The 18,785-nt window shown below is 49.7% G+C and overlaps 1 protein-coding gene across 28 annotated transcripts in view; it reads right to left on the bottom strand.

Annotated features, from left to right (window-relative positions):
• The window catches only part of LRRFIP1 (LRR binding FLII interacting protein 1), an 82,864-nt gene that overhangs the window by 27,249 nt on the left and 36,830 nt on the right, over positions 1 to 18,785 (bottom strand). For 9 of the 28 annotated variants that reach the window (XM_078071510.1, XM_078071529.1, XM_078071528.1 and 6 more), the window contains 4 exons: positions 16,743 to 16,805; positions 14,119 to 14,196; positions 11,126 to 11,194; positions 6,512 to 6,589 (listed from right to left, as the gene is read on the bottom strand). The exons of 9 other annotated variants lie outside the window; for them this stretch is intronic. In XM_078071510.1, coding sequence (XP_077927636.1) covers positions 6,512 to 6,589; positions 11,126 to 11,194; positions 14,119 to 14,196; positions 16,743 to 16,805 — 288 coding nt within the window. Of the gene's footprint in view, positions 1 to 6,511; positions 6,590 to 11,125; positions 11,195 to 12,741; positions 12,787 to 14,118; positions 14,197 to 16,742; positions 16,806 to 18,785 lie in introns of all 28 variants that reach the window. 10 more of the 28 variants (XM_078071515.1, XM_078071517.1, XM_078071521.1 and 7 more) reach the window with 3 other exon arrangements.

The raw sequence follows: 18,785 nt of genomic DNA, 5'->3' as shown, positions 1-18,785 counted from the left end.
GCCTCAGTAGACCCGGTGGGCAGCCGGGGCTCGGCAGGTACCGTCGCACATTCAACCACAGACAGTCTGAACTCAGGTCAAGGAATCCCGACAGAGCTGGCTGGGAGGACATGGCAGAGTGGCTCCCAGACACGAAAAACAGCCCACCACGAAGGTGGGCTAGGGAGAGCATGAGGATGTGGGGCTAAGCACTGGTCGGGACACCGCAAAGTTCTGTGAAGACCAACACTCCCTGTCTTGTACCCACCCTGGCCCCACAGTGGGCTGGATGCTCAAGGCCTCACCATCCTGTCCCCCACTAACAGCTACCTTCTCTCCTCCAAACCCATCACACCTTCACCTTTCTCTTCGAGGGCAGGACACCTAAGGCAAATAGTAAAACGAGACCGCAAAGTGTAAGAGCAGATCAGCCAACCAAGTGGCTCAAATGAAATTCCCACAGAATACTTGATTAATCCAAAAGAAGGTACTTTTCAAAACCAGCTCCTAGCTCAGCCAAGCTCAAGGGTCTCCTACTCAACAGGTCCAAGTTCCCAAAGCCACCCCATCCGGTCTCCCCGACAAGGCCCATACTTGGGTCTTCAGCAAGAACCCCCTATTTTCATCTTACTGGTCTCCTTACTGTCCTAAGAGAAGAAAGGAGAGCGAAGAGGCCATATCCCTCAGGCTGGTGGGATGGATCCAAGAACAGACTGGCCTCACTCCCAGTTTGTTAAATAAGCCCTGGGGGGGCTTTGGATGCCAGTCCTGCCCCGCCCAGAGGACTCTCCTCTCCGCTTGCCGCGGCTGGCCATCCTCTGAGAGCCCAGGCCAGCCCGTGCGTCTCCCGCGAGTTTCCCAGGCCATCTCAGCCTGCATGTGCCCTTTTCCACTGCTTGATGTGGACCAGTGACAGCCCACTAAGGAGAGCTCACTCCAACCGTGTGTCACGCCTCCTGCCGTTTGTTGGCATGTGTATTTGGTGTGTGTAAAAACACACCCCTAGAATTACTATTCCTTCTAGACGTGCATGCCACACCAGCCTGAGCAGACGCTCTGGGGGGCGGAGGTGGCCTTCGGTCAAGATGGTTCTATCTCCTCGTCCCTGGCAGAGCCCCAGAGAGCCCTGGGCCAATGTTCTTACTGTGATGATTCCAGCACTTCAAGTGTGGTTCTTCTCTCCACTCGGGAATGAACATATTCCTGAAAACTTCAAATCACTGAGGAAAAGCTGACTATATAGCAACTGGTCTGCAGGGGAATCAATGTATTAAGTCTCCTGGGCCCGAGGCCCTCACTCCCTAGAATCGGTTAGTTTGCAGAGCACGTATTCATGAGATGAAAAGAAGGAAGGTAATGTAACTACTGGTCAAATACGAAGAGCCAGAGTCACTGACTCCCAGTTACCGCCGAGAAGCTGGCTGCTCCTTGCCTCTGTGGGTTACACAGAATCTTTCCAAATGCTGGGCAGCAGTAGGTAAATATTCTGTATACAAATGAAAGTCCAGAAATCCACCTACAGAGATATCTGTGCCCGTAAAAGAAGGACCCCACGTTTTTTCAGTATTTCTTGTGATAAAGAAGAGGAAGAATACAGACCAGACCAAAAAACATTGATTCGGGGGGGGGGGGCGGTCCTTTAACACTGCTGTGTTCTGCCTTGCTTCCCTCGATACCATCAACGTAAATATTACTTCTGTAATTTGCAAAACATCAAATAAGGAAGAAAAAAACCTAAAGCCACAGCTAGCTCTTTAGTTTTCAAAAAAAAAGTTTAAAAATAGTTTTAAAATGCCTTTGCTCAGAAATACATAATGGACTCAGAATGGGAAAATTTAGGCTGTGTTTTTAAGTAGAGACCACGCAGGGAAAAAAATGAAACTCTCGAGAGTTATAGCCAATCTCTGCTTAACCGCTGTTTCCAATCTCTTGTGTACGCATTAGGGTAAGTGCCCTTAGTCCGTTTCTGAACGACAAAGGATACGTGTGCTCACAGGTGTTTCTGAACTCGCAAGGACGAGGAGCACCGCCCGCGGACAGCGACCCCGCAGCAAGGAGCTGCCGCAGTCCCCTGAGCTGCCACTAGATGGCAGCCTGTATAAAGCGGGGCGAGCTGGCCGGGAGCTGTCCCCACTCCTCACCTGCCCCTGAGCAAAGGGACAGATAAGGAACCCAGGTGGTGCGTTTAATTTTGACAGAAAGCACGCCACTTTACCTCTGAAAATAATAACAGAAAGAAACAGAATCAAAAAACATTCCAAACACTGTCCTAGTCGCTGCATGACATGGTGTGGGGGACGCCATGGTGCAGACACGGGGCAGAGCAGGACCTAGGGGATGCCGGCAGGTGCACCCCCTGCAGGCCACCGAGGCCCATACCTGCGCGGGGCCTGGGCCGAGCCGCGGGGCCTCCGCGAACACCGGCGTCCTGGTCCACGCCAGGGCAACGGGGCCCCACACCCCGCAGGCCTTCACTTTGTCACTCCCCCGCACCAGCAATTCTAAACCTTTGAGGTTGGCGTGAAAACTTCACAGTAGCAGATTTATGACACGTGTGTGTACCAGCATTTTACAATCACAACCGAGTGTCCACAAAGACAGTTTTTAAAATCAACTAGAAATAGTCACTTCTAAACAATCTCTGTTGAATTTTAGATTACGGCAACTCTTCCTCTCAAAAACAGGTGATCCAAGTAGCGCATTAAGTATTTTATTAATTCCAAACTTCCGACATCGTGTCTATACGAGCATGCTACTCAGCCTCACTTCAACATCGCGTCTGCTGAGGCCTACAGTTCCTGGGCTTCCCTATCACCAGCTGGCCTGCCCACCTGCCCAGAGACACAACACGTGAGCATGGCTGGACCCTAGCAGAGGGGCCAGGCACAAAGGAACTATTCCTCACGGTGTCCCCAACCTCCCGCTGGGCAACCCCAGGCCCCGGATGCAAAATGGGACCAGAGGAGCTGTGTCCGCACACGGTCCCTCTCAACAAACAAACTGACAATAGCGAACACTGCTCAGAAAACACCCATTTTAAGGGCAATCTTCCTCCAGATATGAATAGTAGTCAAGTCTTCCATTGGCGTGGAAATTTCAGGTTTTCATCCAATAATATTGACGTTCTCCTGAATGACTTACGCTTGGACTCCTGGATTCATACCGCATGACCTGTGTTTCCACCTGCTGCCCCTGCCTCTTCATACAACAGAAAACGTGGGTCACTACGGTCTTTTGTTTCTCTAGCTAAACGGGCTGGAGGTTCCCGTTTGTTACTCATGTTTTCTCTAAATACACACAGGAACATGAATCTGGGCTCCGCTCAGGACACCTCTGATGGATGTGTCAGGAACACGGCAGCCTCTGCGGATGCCTGGCAGTATTCTGGGGCCCGGACGACACAGGGGTGTGGGTGTCACCAGGCGAGGCCCTCTGTGTGAGTGTGCTCAGGCCAAGACCACCAAACCTCCCGATTCCAACTCTCAGAGCTTCCTGCATCTCTCCCCAGGAGTTCGTATCATATGCGTGCCCGTTTGCTGCCTGCCTGTCTCCTCCGGTCTATGCATCCCATATCTTGCTCACCACTGCAGCCCTGTGCCTAGAACATTCTAGGTTCTCAATGAACACTGGCTGAAGGAAAGAACCCCACAGCTTCCTCAAGGGGAAGAGCCCAGACTTGTTGGAGAAGAACTTCCAGCTTATCTGCAGAATGGGAACAATGTGACTGAGGTCCTGAGGTGGGGCAGGCATCTGCTGAGAGGAACGAGGGCTGGGGGAGGTCTTTGGATGCTGAGGCATCTTTATTTTCTTCAAGTGGGAGGAGCAACCACTTCCTCCATTCTGGTTATGTTTGCTCTTTAAGAGTGCCCTCCCCCCTCCGGGTGCACAGGGCTTTCCTCCACACCCAGCCTTCCAGGGCTGGCCCTTGCCCGAGTCCTACTGCCTTCCCAGGGAGGCTCCTGTCCCCTGTCCACCCTCACACCCCCCTGGATCCACATTCCTGATGAATCAGCAGGCCATGGATCACTCCCCAGGAGCCACGGGAGCCGTCAATGCCCAGATGGGGCGGGAGGATGGCCCGTCCCACACGGCCCGCGAGATGCTGACCTTCGCTCATGAAATGTGCCAACGGTAGGGCGGTCGGCTGACCTTTGTAAATGAGCAGTTGTCTCAGAGAAGAGAAAAAGATGGCTTATGTGTTTGTAGTGAACTGAAAAATCAGCTTGGCCACATGCCTGATGGCGTCACTCACTCAGAGCTCTTCCGCCCACCTTCCCTTTGGAGCTCCGTTGTGTTTCGTGGGCTGTAAACACAGAGAATTAAAGGAGGAAGAGCTCTAGGATCAGAGGGGCCCGGCAGCCCCGGTACGCGCTGCTTCTTCCCCTGACGGTACCTGGAAGCCCCGAGGATGGGGGCCTGGGGCCTGGGCGCAGCTGGGACCAGGCCTCTCCCGGCCGGCCCGCCTTGCTCACCAGGTCCCGGGGGCACGGGCACGTTTCACGCCGCCTCTCTGATTACGGTCACCCATGGAACCGCTTTATGTGGGTATACCTTCCACAAATGTAGAAAGCACAGGACACCGAGATTTGTGTCTGATCTTGGCCACTTCAGTCTAAGCGACTAGATGAAGTCCTCTTATTCTGTGACCTTGTCCTGATGTCTGAAGAGACCCAAAGCAGTGAAATAATCGTGGCATTCATGGCTCCGTGCTTCCTGGGAGCCACACCAGGAACCGGACCCAGGGGGGCTCGCGATCCTTCGCAGGGCAGGCCACGGCCGCCTTCTGTCAACTGCAGATACTTCTATTACTTCCCAAAATGTGACAGCGTGAGTATCACGCCTAAAGAAGACCGATCTCCATTAAATTTACCGTGGAAAAGTTTTCTTCCCAGTAGCTCCAAGGCTCCCCATGGATGAGTGTAACATGCCGTGCTACCCCAGAGCGTGAAGGACACCGCAAAAAGCAACTTGTCCGATTTAAAAACTGGCGTTACGTGATGCTGAACAATGAGTATCTTCCTGTTCCTGCTGGACTGGTCATCGGTGGAGCAATGAGCCCCCGGGCCCCGTGGGGCCCTGCCACCACACCTTCCTGCACAGCCGGAGTGGTCAGGCCGGGCTCCAGGGGCTCTCATGGCTGTGAGGGCGGGTGGTGGGTGCGTGAAACGTGGAGGAGGCAGGGACCGGTGCTGGTGTTTACAGAGCGGGCAGTCTTCATTTCCACGAAGAACTAGGCTCTCCTGTTCTAATACTGGGCCCCTTGGTCTATGTTTTGTTTCCTCATCCTCCATGTGTAAATGGTGGCGAGGAACACTCCTCCCCATCAGGGAAACGCCAGTGCAGGCCCAGGGATGATGGCTCTGGCCTTGGCCTTGGAGTCAGGGACAACAGAACATGGGCAGTGTGGCCGCTCCATTCAAGAGATACGGGCTCAGCTGCCAGGGATCCGCAGAAGCGGGTCCAGGATCTGCATTTGCGTGAAACATCAAGGCTCGAGAAAGACTATCTAATTAAAAAAACTAGCACATCACCAGCAGCCAACAGGTGAATCTGTACCAGCAGGCGACCTCAGCTTGATGGCCTCTTCTTTCATGCCGAGGAACACTCCCTAAATTTCAGGCATCCGCACCTCTAACCCTGGTGCTGTATCACTAAGTTGAGAACCACATTCGAGCTTCTCTGTAATTGGGGACTAGAGCAAGACATCCATTTTGCCGGCTTGGCTTTCTCATAGTTGGGGTTTATCAAGGAGGGCGCCACTGGCCTTTGACGTGGCAATCCTCAGCCACGCGGGGTGGGCATGCGCACCACATAGCCCCAGCTCCTGCCCACTGGACGTTGTGCCAGCCAGCCCACTCCCAGGTGTCCCCCGGCAACTGCCCTGCACACCCTTGTCATTAAAAGAACGTACGGTACCCTCGCACAAAGCATCAGATGAAGAGAAACCGTCTGAAATTGCAAAGACGCTGGGACAAACGTGGACCAAGGACACGGAAAGGCCGGGAACTAGCTGGTGAGAAACAGGAGGGCAGCTCTGTACTCTCCCCGATCCCGAGCAGTAGGAGAGCCAATGGGACAGTGGCAGCGTGGCCCTTCCCGGTGATCCTTGATTTTAAAAACCATCTGGGTCCAGTAACAGATGACATTACAAACAAAGTTAAAAGCCGATCCTTCCAACTTTTAAGTCATAAAACCCCCACACATCATGTACCTGGCTACATTCCCCCACTGTACGAAGTGTCCCTCCTCCCAGTGAGCCCCAAGCACTAACTTCTTACACGATCCTTTGGACATTTAGCAATGCGATTCTGCTATCACGGAATAGTAGTATTCTAAATTTGGAAGCATTTCTCCCAGTTGCGTTTCTGCTCAGACCTGGAATAAATCACAGAAAAGCCCTCCTACTTTACGCTGCGTTTGGGCCCTTTGGAGACAGAGGGTTCCTTTTGCAGGACAGCGGAGTAAAGAGCATAAGAGCAGGAGGAGGAGGAAGGAACAAAGCGGAAGGTAGCTGGGCAGGAGGGGCACTCACCACTGGGCTGGCCCGCGCCGAGCTGGCTCTGGACGAGGCTCGGGAGCTGGAGTTGAGGTGGCCGCCGTGCTCCGAGGGCTGTCCGTACAGCCGCCGCCGCGGGGACGCAGACAGAAACAAAGGGACAGGGTCAGCAGAGCTACAGCGAGCGCGGAGGTCAGCCGCGCGCCATGCAGAAAGGGCAGGGGTGAGCGAGGAGAGCAGGCTCCCCTCGGAAAGGAAGGCTGTGTCGGTCACAGCTGCAAATACATGCCCACTAAGAACAGAAAAAAATTAGTCATACTATCAGAAGAACACAGGATTCTTGGTTAGTGAGAAGAAAGTAACACAAGGCATCCCGGTCAAGCCGGGAGTGCAGTCACGCCTGGTGGCGGCACAGAAAGCCCCCTCGGCCACGGGGAAATGACAGTTTCCAAGGCCCGGAGCGCCCGGCAGGGTGCTTGGCTTTTCAGCGGTGGGAAAGTTTGCTTCGCTCTTTCCAGGGGAAAACAATGTAAGATCAGGGCTCCTCCAAAGTCAGGCATGGCTTGTTTAAAGTGCCAGGTTACCAGTCGGGTTGCCTGAATAAGGTTTTTTTTTTTTATCTGTCTCTCCACCTGCCTGAGCGTTCTTCTAGCAAAAGAAAACACCGTAACTCGCTGATCTGGAAGTGATGCCCTCTTAAACTTTGACTTCTACTTACCTTTGTTCCAGTCCTAGATAGATTTTTGTTTTTGTTTTAATCTTCCTTTCCTCTTGAGTGAGGTGGGCGAGGAGGGGAGGCAGGATTCAAACCCGACTGAGGGCCACAGGCACCCACTGGATTGTGATGTAGCCTCAGGGGGATCGTCCCAGAGTAACAGCAGCCCCTCCATCCAGCCCCCCGCCCCCCCCACACACACTGCTGAACACCACGCATCCTGCCAGGCAGGGGCTGACTGTTCTCTCTGCTGCCCGCACCACCCTACTGGGCCCTGCAGGCATTCTCCCTACCGCAAATTCTAGCAGGCACAGAACTGCAGAGGTGCTCATGACTCCCATCTTAAATACCACCTTTTAGTTTGCACATTTTTCCACCAGAACGTAATCCCCTGAGGGCAGGTCCGTGTCTATCCTCTGCTGAATCCGCAGGGACCAGATGAGGCCTGGCACACAGTGTAACCTCAAGAAATACTTGTTGAATGAACAATTTCAACTTCAGACTATAAATAGCCAGACCCACCCTACCTATTCATCACTCTTCTCATTCCCTTATCCGATTACGATTTACTGTATAGTTACACTTATACGCAACACTGTTTCCGATGCACAGACAAGACACCTGTGCACACGCGGGTAAGACACTCATTGCCACACTAGGCATACACAAGAAATTTACCATGATTACCACTCTCAGCTTTTGCTTTATTATGCAACATAAAAGGAAATACCTAAGGTCACTACTTTAAAGTAGAAGAATTTTGCCTTTGGGTTCACTGACACAAGAGCTAGGACATCTGTCCTCTGGAAAAATCCTACTGTGTTCTCTGTCATTCGCGTTCTGGTTAACCGTGCAGAGACAGGACACGTTGCTGTTAACAGGGCTAACTGCTGGCCCAGGTGTTTATTATGTTATGTTAATCAGCATACATTACATCATTAGTTTTTGATGTAGTGTTCCATGATTCATTGTTTACGTATAACACCCAGTGCTCCATGCAGTACGTGCCCTCCTTAATACCCATCATCGGGCTAACCCATCCCCCCACCCTCTCCCCTCCGAAACCCTCAGTTTGTTTCTCAGAGTCCATAGTCTCTCATGGTTCGTCACCCCCTCCGATTCCCCCCCTTCATTTTTCCCTTTCTACTGTCTTTTTTTTTTTTTTTTTAACATATAATGTATTATCTGTTTCAGAGGTACAGGTCTGTGATTCAACAGTCTTGCACAATTCACAGCGCTCACCATAGCCCAGGTGTTCCTAACTCCCTAGTCAAAACTGCTCTCAAATCAACTGCCCGGATCATGCGGGAAGGAGTAAGTTTAGGGTCTGTATCACCCTGGTCCATGTGTCAACTTTGGAACAGCTTGTGTTTGGAAGCCAGCGTGGCTGGTGTGGGGCTGCCGTAAATTATAAAGACTGTCCAGGCTCCATCTCTTACTGGCCATGGGACCTCGGAAAAGTTTCTCAGCCTGTCAGCCGGGACACAGAATTGTCAGGACGCTGGCCACATAGAGGTGCTGGGGGTTATGCAGAGAACCCAGGGGGGACTCTCCCCTGTTTTCCTTTTCTGCCACAAGCAATTTGCACGCTCCTGGATCCGATGGCACCGGTGGTGACTGCTCCCCGGCATGTCACACACAGCCACGAGTCCTTCCGACACCATGCACACAGCTTAAGGACGGTGAGGAAGATATAAAATAGAAACGTTTTCAAGCAAAATAGCGATACTTAAAAGAGAGCTAGTCATTTAATCTCTAATCGTTAAACTGTAATGAAGTCATTTAATTGTGAACATACACTGTAGATGAGGCTACCTTCCAGGGGAGGCTAACAGAAGCTGGACGCTCTGGAGATGGGGATGAACCTGCCAGAGTGGGATCAGGACCATCCCGTGCAGGCGTGGGGTCAGCCTGGCCTCAGGTCGAAGCAGAGGGTCCTGTCCAGCTCTGTCTTGGGCTGAAGGATGTCAGGACGGGACCCCCGAGGGGGGTCAGCCTCCTCACTATGGGTGTGCGTATCAGCCAGCGGTCACAGCTGCAGGCTGGACCAGAGCCTGAGGAAGCTCTCTCCCCAGCCACATTCCCAAACATGGGACACTGGCATCCACTGGGAGGGCGACGTCGGGGCTCGGGGAGATGCCGACGACGGAGCTCAGTGAACGCCCCTCCCATCCAGCCTGCTAATTTGCTGCCAAAGATCTCTTCTGAGGGATTTTACCCCAGGGTTCCATTTGTCCAACTTAATTCAACAAATGCCTACTGAGCTCCTTCTGCATGGGAGCGCAGTGTTAAGTGCAGAAAAAAACTTATTTTTACTCTTTGACTTCTTCTGCATGGCTTGATGCCAGGGACATGTGGCCATATTTTAGACATTTGTGCTGTTGGGACAAGAAGATGTTTGACTTCCTTAAGTTCCCGAACGCCACCACTCCCAGGTGGTTCCTACAGGAGGCAGAAAGCACAGAAGTAAGAGTGCTCAGCGATGCTCGATAAGAATCGGGGCCTCGGCTGCTCTTAAAGTCCACCTGCAGAGGCGAAGGGGAACTGAAGGAGAACATACACCCCACCTGCTCGGAAGCTCTACTTCAGTTTTCGGAAAGTACCCAGTGCTTGGGGAAAGTTTCATTCTCTTCAAAAATTACTATGCGGTCTTTTTTCTGATAAAAGAAAATCCTTTAGTTGCATTTTATTTGTCACATGCAAGCTAGAGCTATTTCTCCAGCAGGCATGATTTGTGAGCTTCTTAACGGCCTACACAAATGTTTAAGAACCGAGAAAAAGATTTAATATAGTTGGTTCCACCATGTTTCAAACGGTATGCAAAATAAAATTAATAAATGTTTAATTAGACGTCAACAGAAACTAATGCTATGTCCAATATTTATAAAATTTACATTCTAAAGAAAACAGTAGGTGTGGCAGCTTTGTGAGAATTCCTGAATATTTATGAACTACAATAAGCCAGAAATGGGATTATTTAACCAATTTAGTAGCCAATTAACATCAAAAGCAACATTATAAAAAGCACTCTCGAGTAGTTCCTTGTAAGCCATGACATTTCCTGTGGGTCCCGGGTGGTGCGTCTGCACGGGACTTGCACAGGACCTGCGGAGAGCAGCCCCTGCGGAGGAGAAGCCCCCGCGGAGAGCAGCCCCTGCAGAGGAGGAGACCCCGTGGAGAGCTGCCCCTGCGGAGAGCAGCCCCCGCGGAGGAGCAGCCCCCGCGGAGAGCAACCCCCGCGGAGGAGGAGCCCCCGCAGAGAGGAGCCCCCGCGGAGAGCAGCCCCTGCGTGCAGAAGCATCCACACCAGGAGGACATTCAGTTTCATCTGCCCCTCAGGACAGGGCCAACTAGCCTCCTCATTTCCATGGACTGACTCCATTTTTCTATCTCACTTCCCTCTTTCATTCACTCATTTTTTTCACTCAACAAGCATTTCTTGTACAACTGACTAGTACACCTTTATGGTGAGAGCCGAGTCTGTCATTTCAAATCCTTAGAGGAGGTGGAAAGACGGCAAAATAAAAGGGAATTATGTACGGTTAAGATCCTGAGTCTTTAAATTTGTTCCTGTTCCTCGATTATCCAGAGGTGACAATAATTTGTGGCCCGTGGAACGCCCCTCTTCTTCCTATTTACTTTAAGCGCACCTCACCCCGTGTGAGTACTGTTAGCGTGTTGCAGGGAAAGGGACCAGGAACCTCGACTAAGGTCTGTCTTCTCCCTTGAACTCAATGTATATTGATGTGTGAAAACATTAGCCCACCAGCCAAAGGCATCCGTGACCCTCACTACAACAGAAAGTAGAGATGAGACAGTGTTTCCTCCCTAGAACCCCGGCGAGTCCTCTCCAGCGGCTGGACCTGTGCCCAACAAGCCACTCAGGGGCATGCAGCACACGGGAGGAAATTCGGGAACCAGAGAAAATGCCTTACAGCATAGAAACTGCACGCACTGCCCCGCCGAGCCCCGCCGAGCAGGCTGCTCTCATCGAACACAGACACCTGTGACGAAAAACAGACGGGCAGGTCAGGGCACCCTTCCCCCTCCTCAGTACCCACGACACAGGAAAAGGTAAGCGAAGGCAGGCTGACCCGTGAGAAGAACCGTCCTGCACAAATCAGACATGCAGGGGAGGCCCTCAGCCGCCTTCACAGGCAGAGCTGAGCAGAACAGGCGCATGCAAGAATCTGAGAGAGAAACCAGCTGCTGCCAACCGGCACGCAATGTGCTCTCCTCTAGGTCCTTAAAACGTGTTATTCTGAAAAACATCCCTTGCTAAGTAGGAACTTGTTAATCCAGACTTCAAGGGAGCAGATATTTCAAATATCCTGAATTTTGTCATGGCATCCTCATACTTGGTATTTAGAAAATGACACTAATAGAAAGTGACTCTGGAATAAAACAGCATGTTCATATAGTTCAATATTTTATAATTTTTAAAAAATTGCTAACTACAAAACAATATTTGATTAACTTGAAAATCCCATATAATTAAGCCCCAAGGGTGAATGGGAGTTTACAACACCGCGAATGGCCATCTCAAACTTTTCCCAGCTTAAAGGAACTTCAATTTTCCCTATTTCCCCTGGAGGACACAGCTGGTCTGTTCAGCCAGTTATATACTATTTCTTAAGTGTGAAATCTGATGGAAATTCAGAAACTTTTTAGCAATACAGTATAACTACTTTGTTTAGTATAAGTTTCCCGCAAGGCGTAAGTACCTTGTATTTAAAACTGGAAATTTCCCAAGTAATACAGCACAATACATTAACATCTGTTAAGGTTACCAACGCAATAAAAAGCCATCTTTCTTTCTGCCAGCAGATTAAGTAAAAGATGTCGCTGCTCCATTCCTAGCTAACAACCCTATGCGAGCACATGTCTTCCTGGAGCCCGAAGTGGTATGACAGCTATTGTCAGCTTCAGGGAGAGAGAAAACCCAGATCTGGCCAAAGGGGACTGACGGATACCATGGCATGTGTGAGCTCCACCTAAAGGGGTAATTCGCAAGTAGCTGGGCTGCAGACATGTGCATCCACGCTCCCAGAGCAGGTGTGTAATGGAGTGGAGTGCGCATGTGCAGGGGGGGTGGGGGGTGGGGGGCCCAGGTCAGGGGACTGTGGCAGGAGTGATGGGGATGGGAGATGAGGGATGAGGGCAGGGGGAATGGGGGATGAGGACGGGGCGGGGGGGGGGGAATTAGGAGGGGGGTGGGCGATGGGGGGATGGGGTGGGAGGATGGGATGGGGATGGAGGCAGAGGGATGGGGACTGGGGGAGGGGTGGGGGCAGGTCAGGGGACTGTGGTGGGGGTGACAGGAGCAGGGGGATAGGGGATGATGGCGGATGGGAGGGGGTGGGGATGGGGCAGGTCAGGGGACTGTGGCGGGTTGACAGGGGGACTGTGATGGGGGCAGGGGGATGGGGATGGGGGAGGATGGGATGGGGTGGGGGTTGGGGAGATGGGGTGTGAGGATGGGGAATGGGGTGGGGGCAGGTCAGCAGACGGGGGAGGGGCGTGGGGGCAGGGGGGCGGGCAGCACACGCACCCGGTAACTCCCAGCAGGCCGGGCAGCGCTGTGCAGATAGGAGGGCTGGAGGACGAGAGCAAATGGCAGGTTTTAAAAGCCTTGAGAAAACAGCAACAAATAATAGTGACAAGAAAATCAAGATGCTTTCAAGTGATGACAGCCAAATTATTGCACAAAGGTTAGAAGAAAAAAGAAGTCAGTGTAGGGCCCATGTTTCAGTACATCAATAGATGCAAATCCAACTTTAAAACAGCCACGGTCCCCAGGATCTCTGAACTAGGACTATTTTCTAGTCACTTCTTTTCAGGCATTCCTGGAGGAAAGGGTCAGGGAGTGAGACAATGGTGACAGGGTGAAAACACCACGGGCAGCCACCAAACCCACACCTCAAAATCCCAGGTTAATAACGCACTCAAGGGTGTTAATGCATAAATTCCCACACAGGAGGAGCGCAGCGGAAACGGTGCTTTTATTTCCATCAAGTGATCCCAGTCACGGTCGTGAGGACCCAAAAGGAGCTGCCAGACGGTGCCGGCCAGCGAGGTCTGGCAGCCCCCTGGATCAGAGGACCCACACCCACACCATGGACCAGGCAGAGTCGTGCCCAGGTGGGCAGGTGCCAGAGCGAAGGGCAGCTCCCGGGGCAGCCGGGCCCTGGGTCCAGAATAGGATCATGACTCATTTATAGGCAGAGGCCACGTAAGCCCGCAGTCCAGGGCCACCAAGCCAGTCAGGGATGTGCATGACCAGGGATGAATCGCTCAGCAGCTCAGGGAGATGACAGTTCAACCTCCACAGTGTGATCTGTCCTGGACTCTGACACCGAGATCCTCGTGTGAGAACGGGACTCATATTCCTACAGCTGAAAAGGCCTGGCCCCTCAGGGCCTGACCCGCACACCGGCCTTGGAAAAACAGGAAACAGTGGGGAGACTGAGCCAAAGAGAATATCCCCGTTCTCCCACTTCTCAAAGATGGAGGAGTCAGATTAAGCACAAAAGCCTTCCAAATTGCTTCCTGGACACATTTACAAGAGAAAAATATTTTTAAAGAAACAAATGAAACCCCAAATGGTGAACAATTGCTGGAAAAGGAGGAGAGACCCAAGAGACCAATTCTTTGAACCTGAGCTTTTGGAAATATACGTTTAATAGAGCCTCCTTTTTCCTCAATTCCCTTTTTTCTATATAAGGTCCCAGATTATTCTGATAATGTTTTAAAGCGTTGAGAAAAGTCTTAGCAAGTCAGTCCAGATGAATAAAACGCCTGCTGAACTCTGGTGTCTGGACTTCAGACAGAGGAGGTTGAAGTGTCCTCGTACCTTTGATTGGAAAGTGAAGGGATAGACGCAGAAGGAAAGAGAGGGAGGAAGGGGATGACAAGGAGGAGAACAGACCCGGTTTCCACTCTGGGCAGACAGGGGTTTGGGAGCAAGGCCAGCACCAGGAAGCCCGAGGTCGGAGCAGGACAGTCCCTGTAATCAGAGAAAATGGGCAGGAGAGGGAGAAGGGCTCACAGCTTCATTTCACCTCAAAGGTCCAACGGTATCGTAAATTCACACAAATCTGTTTTACGACAAAATCGGTAAAGGGCATGCACTTAATGGAGCAGGGAGAAAGCAGGACAGTCAGAAGGAAATAAAGACAGCCTAGTTAATCGACAAATCTGTGACGTGGGACCAAATTAGGAGTTCTGAGTCGACATACAGGCAAAATTAGATTTCATTAATTTTAATTGATAGTGAGACCATCAGGGTTTTCAAGGTCTTTGTAACTGAAGCTCTAAGTTTTAAAGTTTGGTGGGAAAAAATTCAAAACTAAGAATCAGCAGAGATATCAACCTTTATGTAATAAAATATTTCACTAGACATGATCTCTGGTGTGGCTTCCTTACGTACTGACGTGATGTGTGTGCGTGTTCAGGATTCACAGAGGACAGGATAGATTCAGTGGTATAATTCTGAGACCAACAGTCTCTCAACATTTCTGGGGAATACTACTGTATCCATGGTTTCCCCAAATAAAATATTCTATCCAAATTAAAGGCTCCTCGAGGAGGAAGCCAGCAACTTCAGACTGCCCGGCAATGTTCTACCACGTGTACGAGCATGGGGCAGTCCTTGGAGGTGAAGTGGTTCCCTTCCAGGAACCTGACGTCCCCTGAAGATATCCCGCCATCCCTTCAAGGTCCCAGACTTGTGCCTGTCATTCCTCTGTCTGGCATAAGCTACACCCATGTGACCTGAGGGGCCAGCAGGTGGAACTCTGGGGGGCGGGGGGCGAACAGGGAGAAACTTTCTAATGTTTCCCACAAATACTGAAACTTGTTCCAGTGGTTGGGAGAACATTCTGTGTAGAAACCATTTTGTCCACCCCTCTGGGGCACATGGAAAGCACCACGACCCGGGTGGGGGAGAAAGCGCCCACAGCTGCGGCCGCCATGCCCAGGGTATGGGTCTGACAAATCCAAAAAGACTGGAGAAATATGTAGAAGAGTCTTCAGTACTCCGTACAACATTAATATCTTTCTGTTTTTATATTTAAACAAAATCAAACAAGCCCGTGTGTTGTGCAGGAATAGATATGACACCCACAGAGCGTGACAATTACCAGAAGATTCTGCGGGTCGGTGAGTAAGATAAGATCTCAGGAAGAGCAAGGGTGGGGACATGGGGCCTCACGAAAGTTCTGATGTTTAATGTTTGGAACGGATCCACTCTAATTTTGACTTTAACGCTCTGAATGTGGGTTATATCTCTTAAAGGAATTTAAGTGAGTCAGAGACATGCTTAACTTTGGTGAGTAATTCACATCTGCATATTAGGTACCGCTCACCATCTTCTACTTTAGAGCAAGTATCTCAGCTCGGAAAGTGAGGACGAAGTAAAGTTTTCCGAATGAGAAAGTACTCTTTGCAATAGCAAATCTCCCACCGAAATACACACATCACACAAAAAATTCAAGATGGTGAAACCCACCAATACGTTGGTGCTTACAGCAGATCTGATGATATTCAGTCAAAATTCACCTACTGGGGGAAGAAGGGATGGGGTATTTACTCATATATGAGGCTGGGAGGCAGCAGTGGGAGTTTGGAAAGTGGGCAAGCAAGCTGATGGGGGGGATGGAGCTGCCAGCCACGCCTGGAGCCCCCTGCAGCAGGGGTGAAAAGGGGGAGGGGGTGAGGCATGACAAGGGAGGATGGGGCACCAGCAGTTACACTTCCGTGGCTTTACCTGCTTAGTTTCTATTTATTTTCTTCTTCTGTATTCTTCATGATTCAGTTCACATCCTTTGTTATGACACTTACTTCTCCCTATCCTCCTATTACCGCTGCACTAGTGTATCTGCTAGGTGGGTCTGTCTTCTAGAAGTAAATGCTTCCAGAGTACCTACCTATCTCCCTGTTTATCTTTGTGATCCTCCTACCTGAACTAGTTCCCTAGTGTTTGCTAAGTGATTATGAAACTTATCTAAAACAAATAAGCCTTACCTATGATAAAGGGCTCTTAAATAATTTATAAATATTTGTGCCTGTTGAGATTGATGCATGTCCTTGAAGTATGGGAAGGAACCCTGTTGTGTAGACATTTGGATTTGGATTTGGTTTGATTTCCATTCCTAGCCCATCCCTGAGAAATTGCCACAAAGTTTGCATGTACCCTACAAAGTAACTGTTTTCAGGAACCCTCAAGGAAAGAATTACAAGGTTTTTCTTATTTTTTTCTCCTTTTGATTACTTCTGACTACAAAATATCCACATGAATCCTTTCTTTCCTTGTGTCCAACTGAATGCAAATATGATTCAAGTGCACGATGGGCGGCGGGGGGGGGGGGTAAGCCTGAATTAAATGTATCATGTTAGTTACTGCTCAAAAATGGACTTTAACATCCATCCAAATGAAAATTCATAAAATAGGTGTTAAAAATGAAAAGAGAGCTGAGTTCACACACAAGATGGCATGCTCCAAAACCTGTGGTTTCTGAAGAGAGGGTGTGAAAGATTTAAATGAGAACCAACCAACGTCTCCTCTCTGGATGATGACAAAGTAGAGAATCTGCCCTCACCGCTGTAGCTGGAATTCTGAGAACCAAAGAAGACATGGTAAGTGGTGAGCACTTTCTTACTGTCCCCAAAGCACCACCTGTCCCGGTCAAAAGGCAAATATAAAATGACCAAACCAGTATTAGTACTCCAGGAATACCAACGTAGTGTAAGAATCAAGACACTGCTACGGCAGAAATGCTTACCAACTAGAAGTTCTAGGCTACAGTTTACATTTCAGTGTCTGTGTCTCGGCGATGTCCTATGGTTTAACTCTTACTGGTTCTCACAATTTTTCATCTCTAGTATTATTTGTAATTACTTACTAAATCTCATGATGAGGCGTCTATTACCTCCCAATGTGGACTTTCCTTATTACATACTCTCTTAGGGAACTAAGATTACGTCTGTGGCAAGATTTTCAATCTTTCCTCAGCCCAGCATGTGAGGGCTGCAGCTCTCCCAAAACTGGGGGGGGGGGGGAGGCTGCAGCCTGAGAGAGTCGCCCCCAGAACGCAGTGGCCTGCAGCCATCTTCAGAGTGACCTGGCATCTACTTTATCAAGATCAGAGTCTGCAAGGGGAGGCTCTTTGGTTCTTCAATCGGTATATTTCCTGATGGTTTATTAAATCCATTTTATATGTAATTTTACTTTGTGGTGAACAATTTTATAATCAAGTTCTTTGGCATCTGACGTCTAGAGGCATTGCTTAGATCTTAAACCAAACCACAGAGAACACTTTTGCTGTTTGAACGTAAAAATCAAAGATGAAGATACACAGGTGTACGTATGACACAGAGCTTGGTGCTATCTCTATTGTCCCTGGCGTGCCGGCAGCCACCCGGCTGGGATATTCTAGAGAAGAATGGTACCAGTGGGTAGAAAGTGGATTACAGAACTTCTATAGTAACTTCCAGCTCTAAACGAGGGTTCCTTATGATCGATTCTGGTGAAAAGTTGCCAATTAGTCAACATACCCCGACAAGCAGTCCGGGGCCGGGAGAGAGTACTGCGGCTCCTGTCCTATAAAGCCGGTGTGGAACAGTCCGCAGGAAGGCTGAGCAGGAAACCCAACTGTCCACGCCCCACAAGCACAGAATGGCGTGCTGCTTGCTTATGTCCCTGGACTACTGCCTTCCCGAAAAACATAATCCAAAGGCCGTCCGTATAAAAACATAAATAGGAAGACGCAGCCTTTAAACCGGGAGGATTTTTTTTAGTTTGGAACGAGAAAAGTTTAGATAAAATGGACGTGTATGCCATCCGTAATAGGACGAGAGGTGAAAAACCTCATCAGCCAGTTTCAGAAAGTTAGATGGGACTGGGTTACCCCTCTGAAACCTGAAAATATAATTCAAGTGTATATATATATCTTAATATGATTAAGATAAATGAAAAGAAATACTATTTGCACAACTAGTAAAATTTACTATAAGGAAAAAAAATAAAGCAAATATAGGAACAGGAAGATTTTAGTTAATTTCACGTATAGCAGATCTGCAAGTCATGAAACTTAATTAGAATGTATGTAGTTTCACTTCGTAAAGTCCCCTAAGACCTCCCTGCTAAATCCAAAGCCCTCCCCACTTCTCTCGGACTCTCTTGCCATTGGTCCCTTTCTCCTTTCTCCCACCACAGGGCACTACCCTGCTCTTCCGCTGCCTCCTGAGCCTGCACTGGGCCAGTATTCAGGGACACATGGACTCTAAAATACATGTTTTTAAAATGACAAATGAGGGGCGCCTGGGTGGCTCAGTCGGTTAAGTGTCTGCCTTCAGCTCAGGTCCCGCTCAGCAGGAAGCCTGCTTCTACCTCTCTTTCTGCATGCCACTCCCCCTGCTTGTGCTATCAAATAAATAAAATCTTAAAAAAAATAAAATGACAAATGAGAGATGGGCACAGAGGGTGAGAAAGTTGAATATAAGTATACTTGAAAGCTGAATATACTTAATATAGACATTATGCACATACACCTAGGGCAGCAAAATAATGAAAGAGCAAGTATTTAATTCAACACA

The sequence above is a fragment of the Halichoerus grypus genome, chromosome 4 (assembly GCF_964656455.1).
Source record: "Halichoerus grypus chromosome 4, mHalGry1.hap1.1, whole genome shotgun sequence".
NCBI lineage: Eukaryota > Metazoa > Chordata > Mammalia > Carnivora > Phocidae > Halichoerus > Halichoerus grypus.
This window is presented reverse-complemented; position numbering and strand designations above follow the sequence as displayed.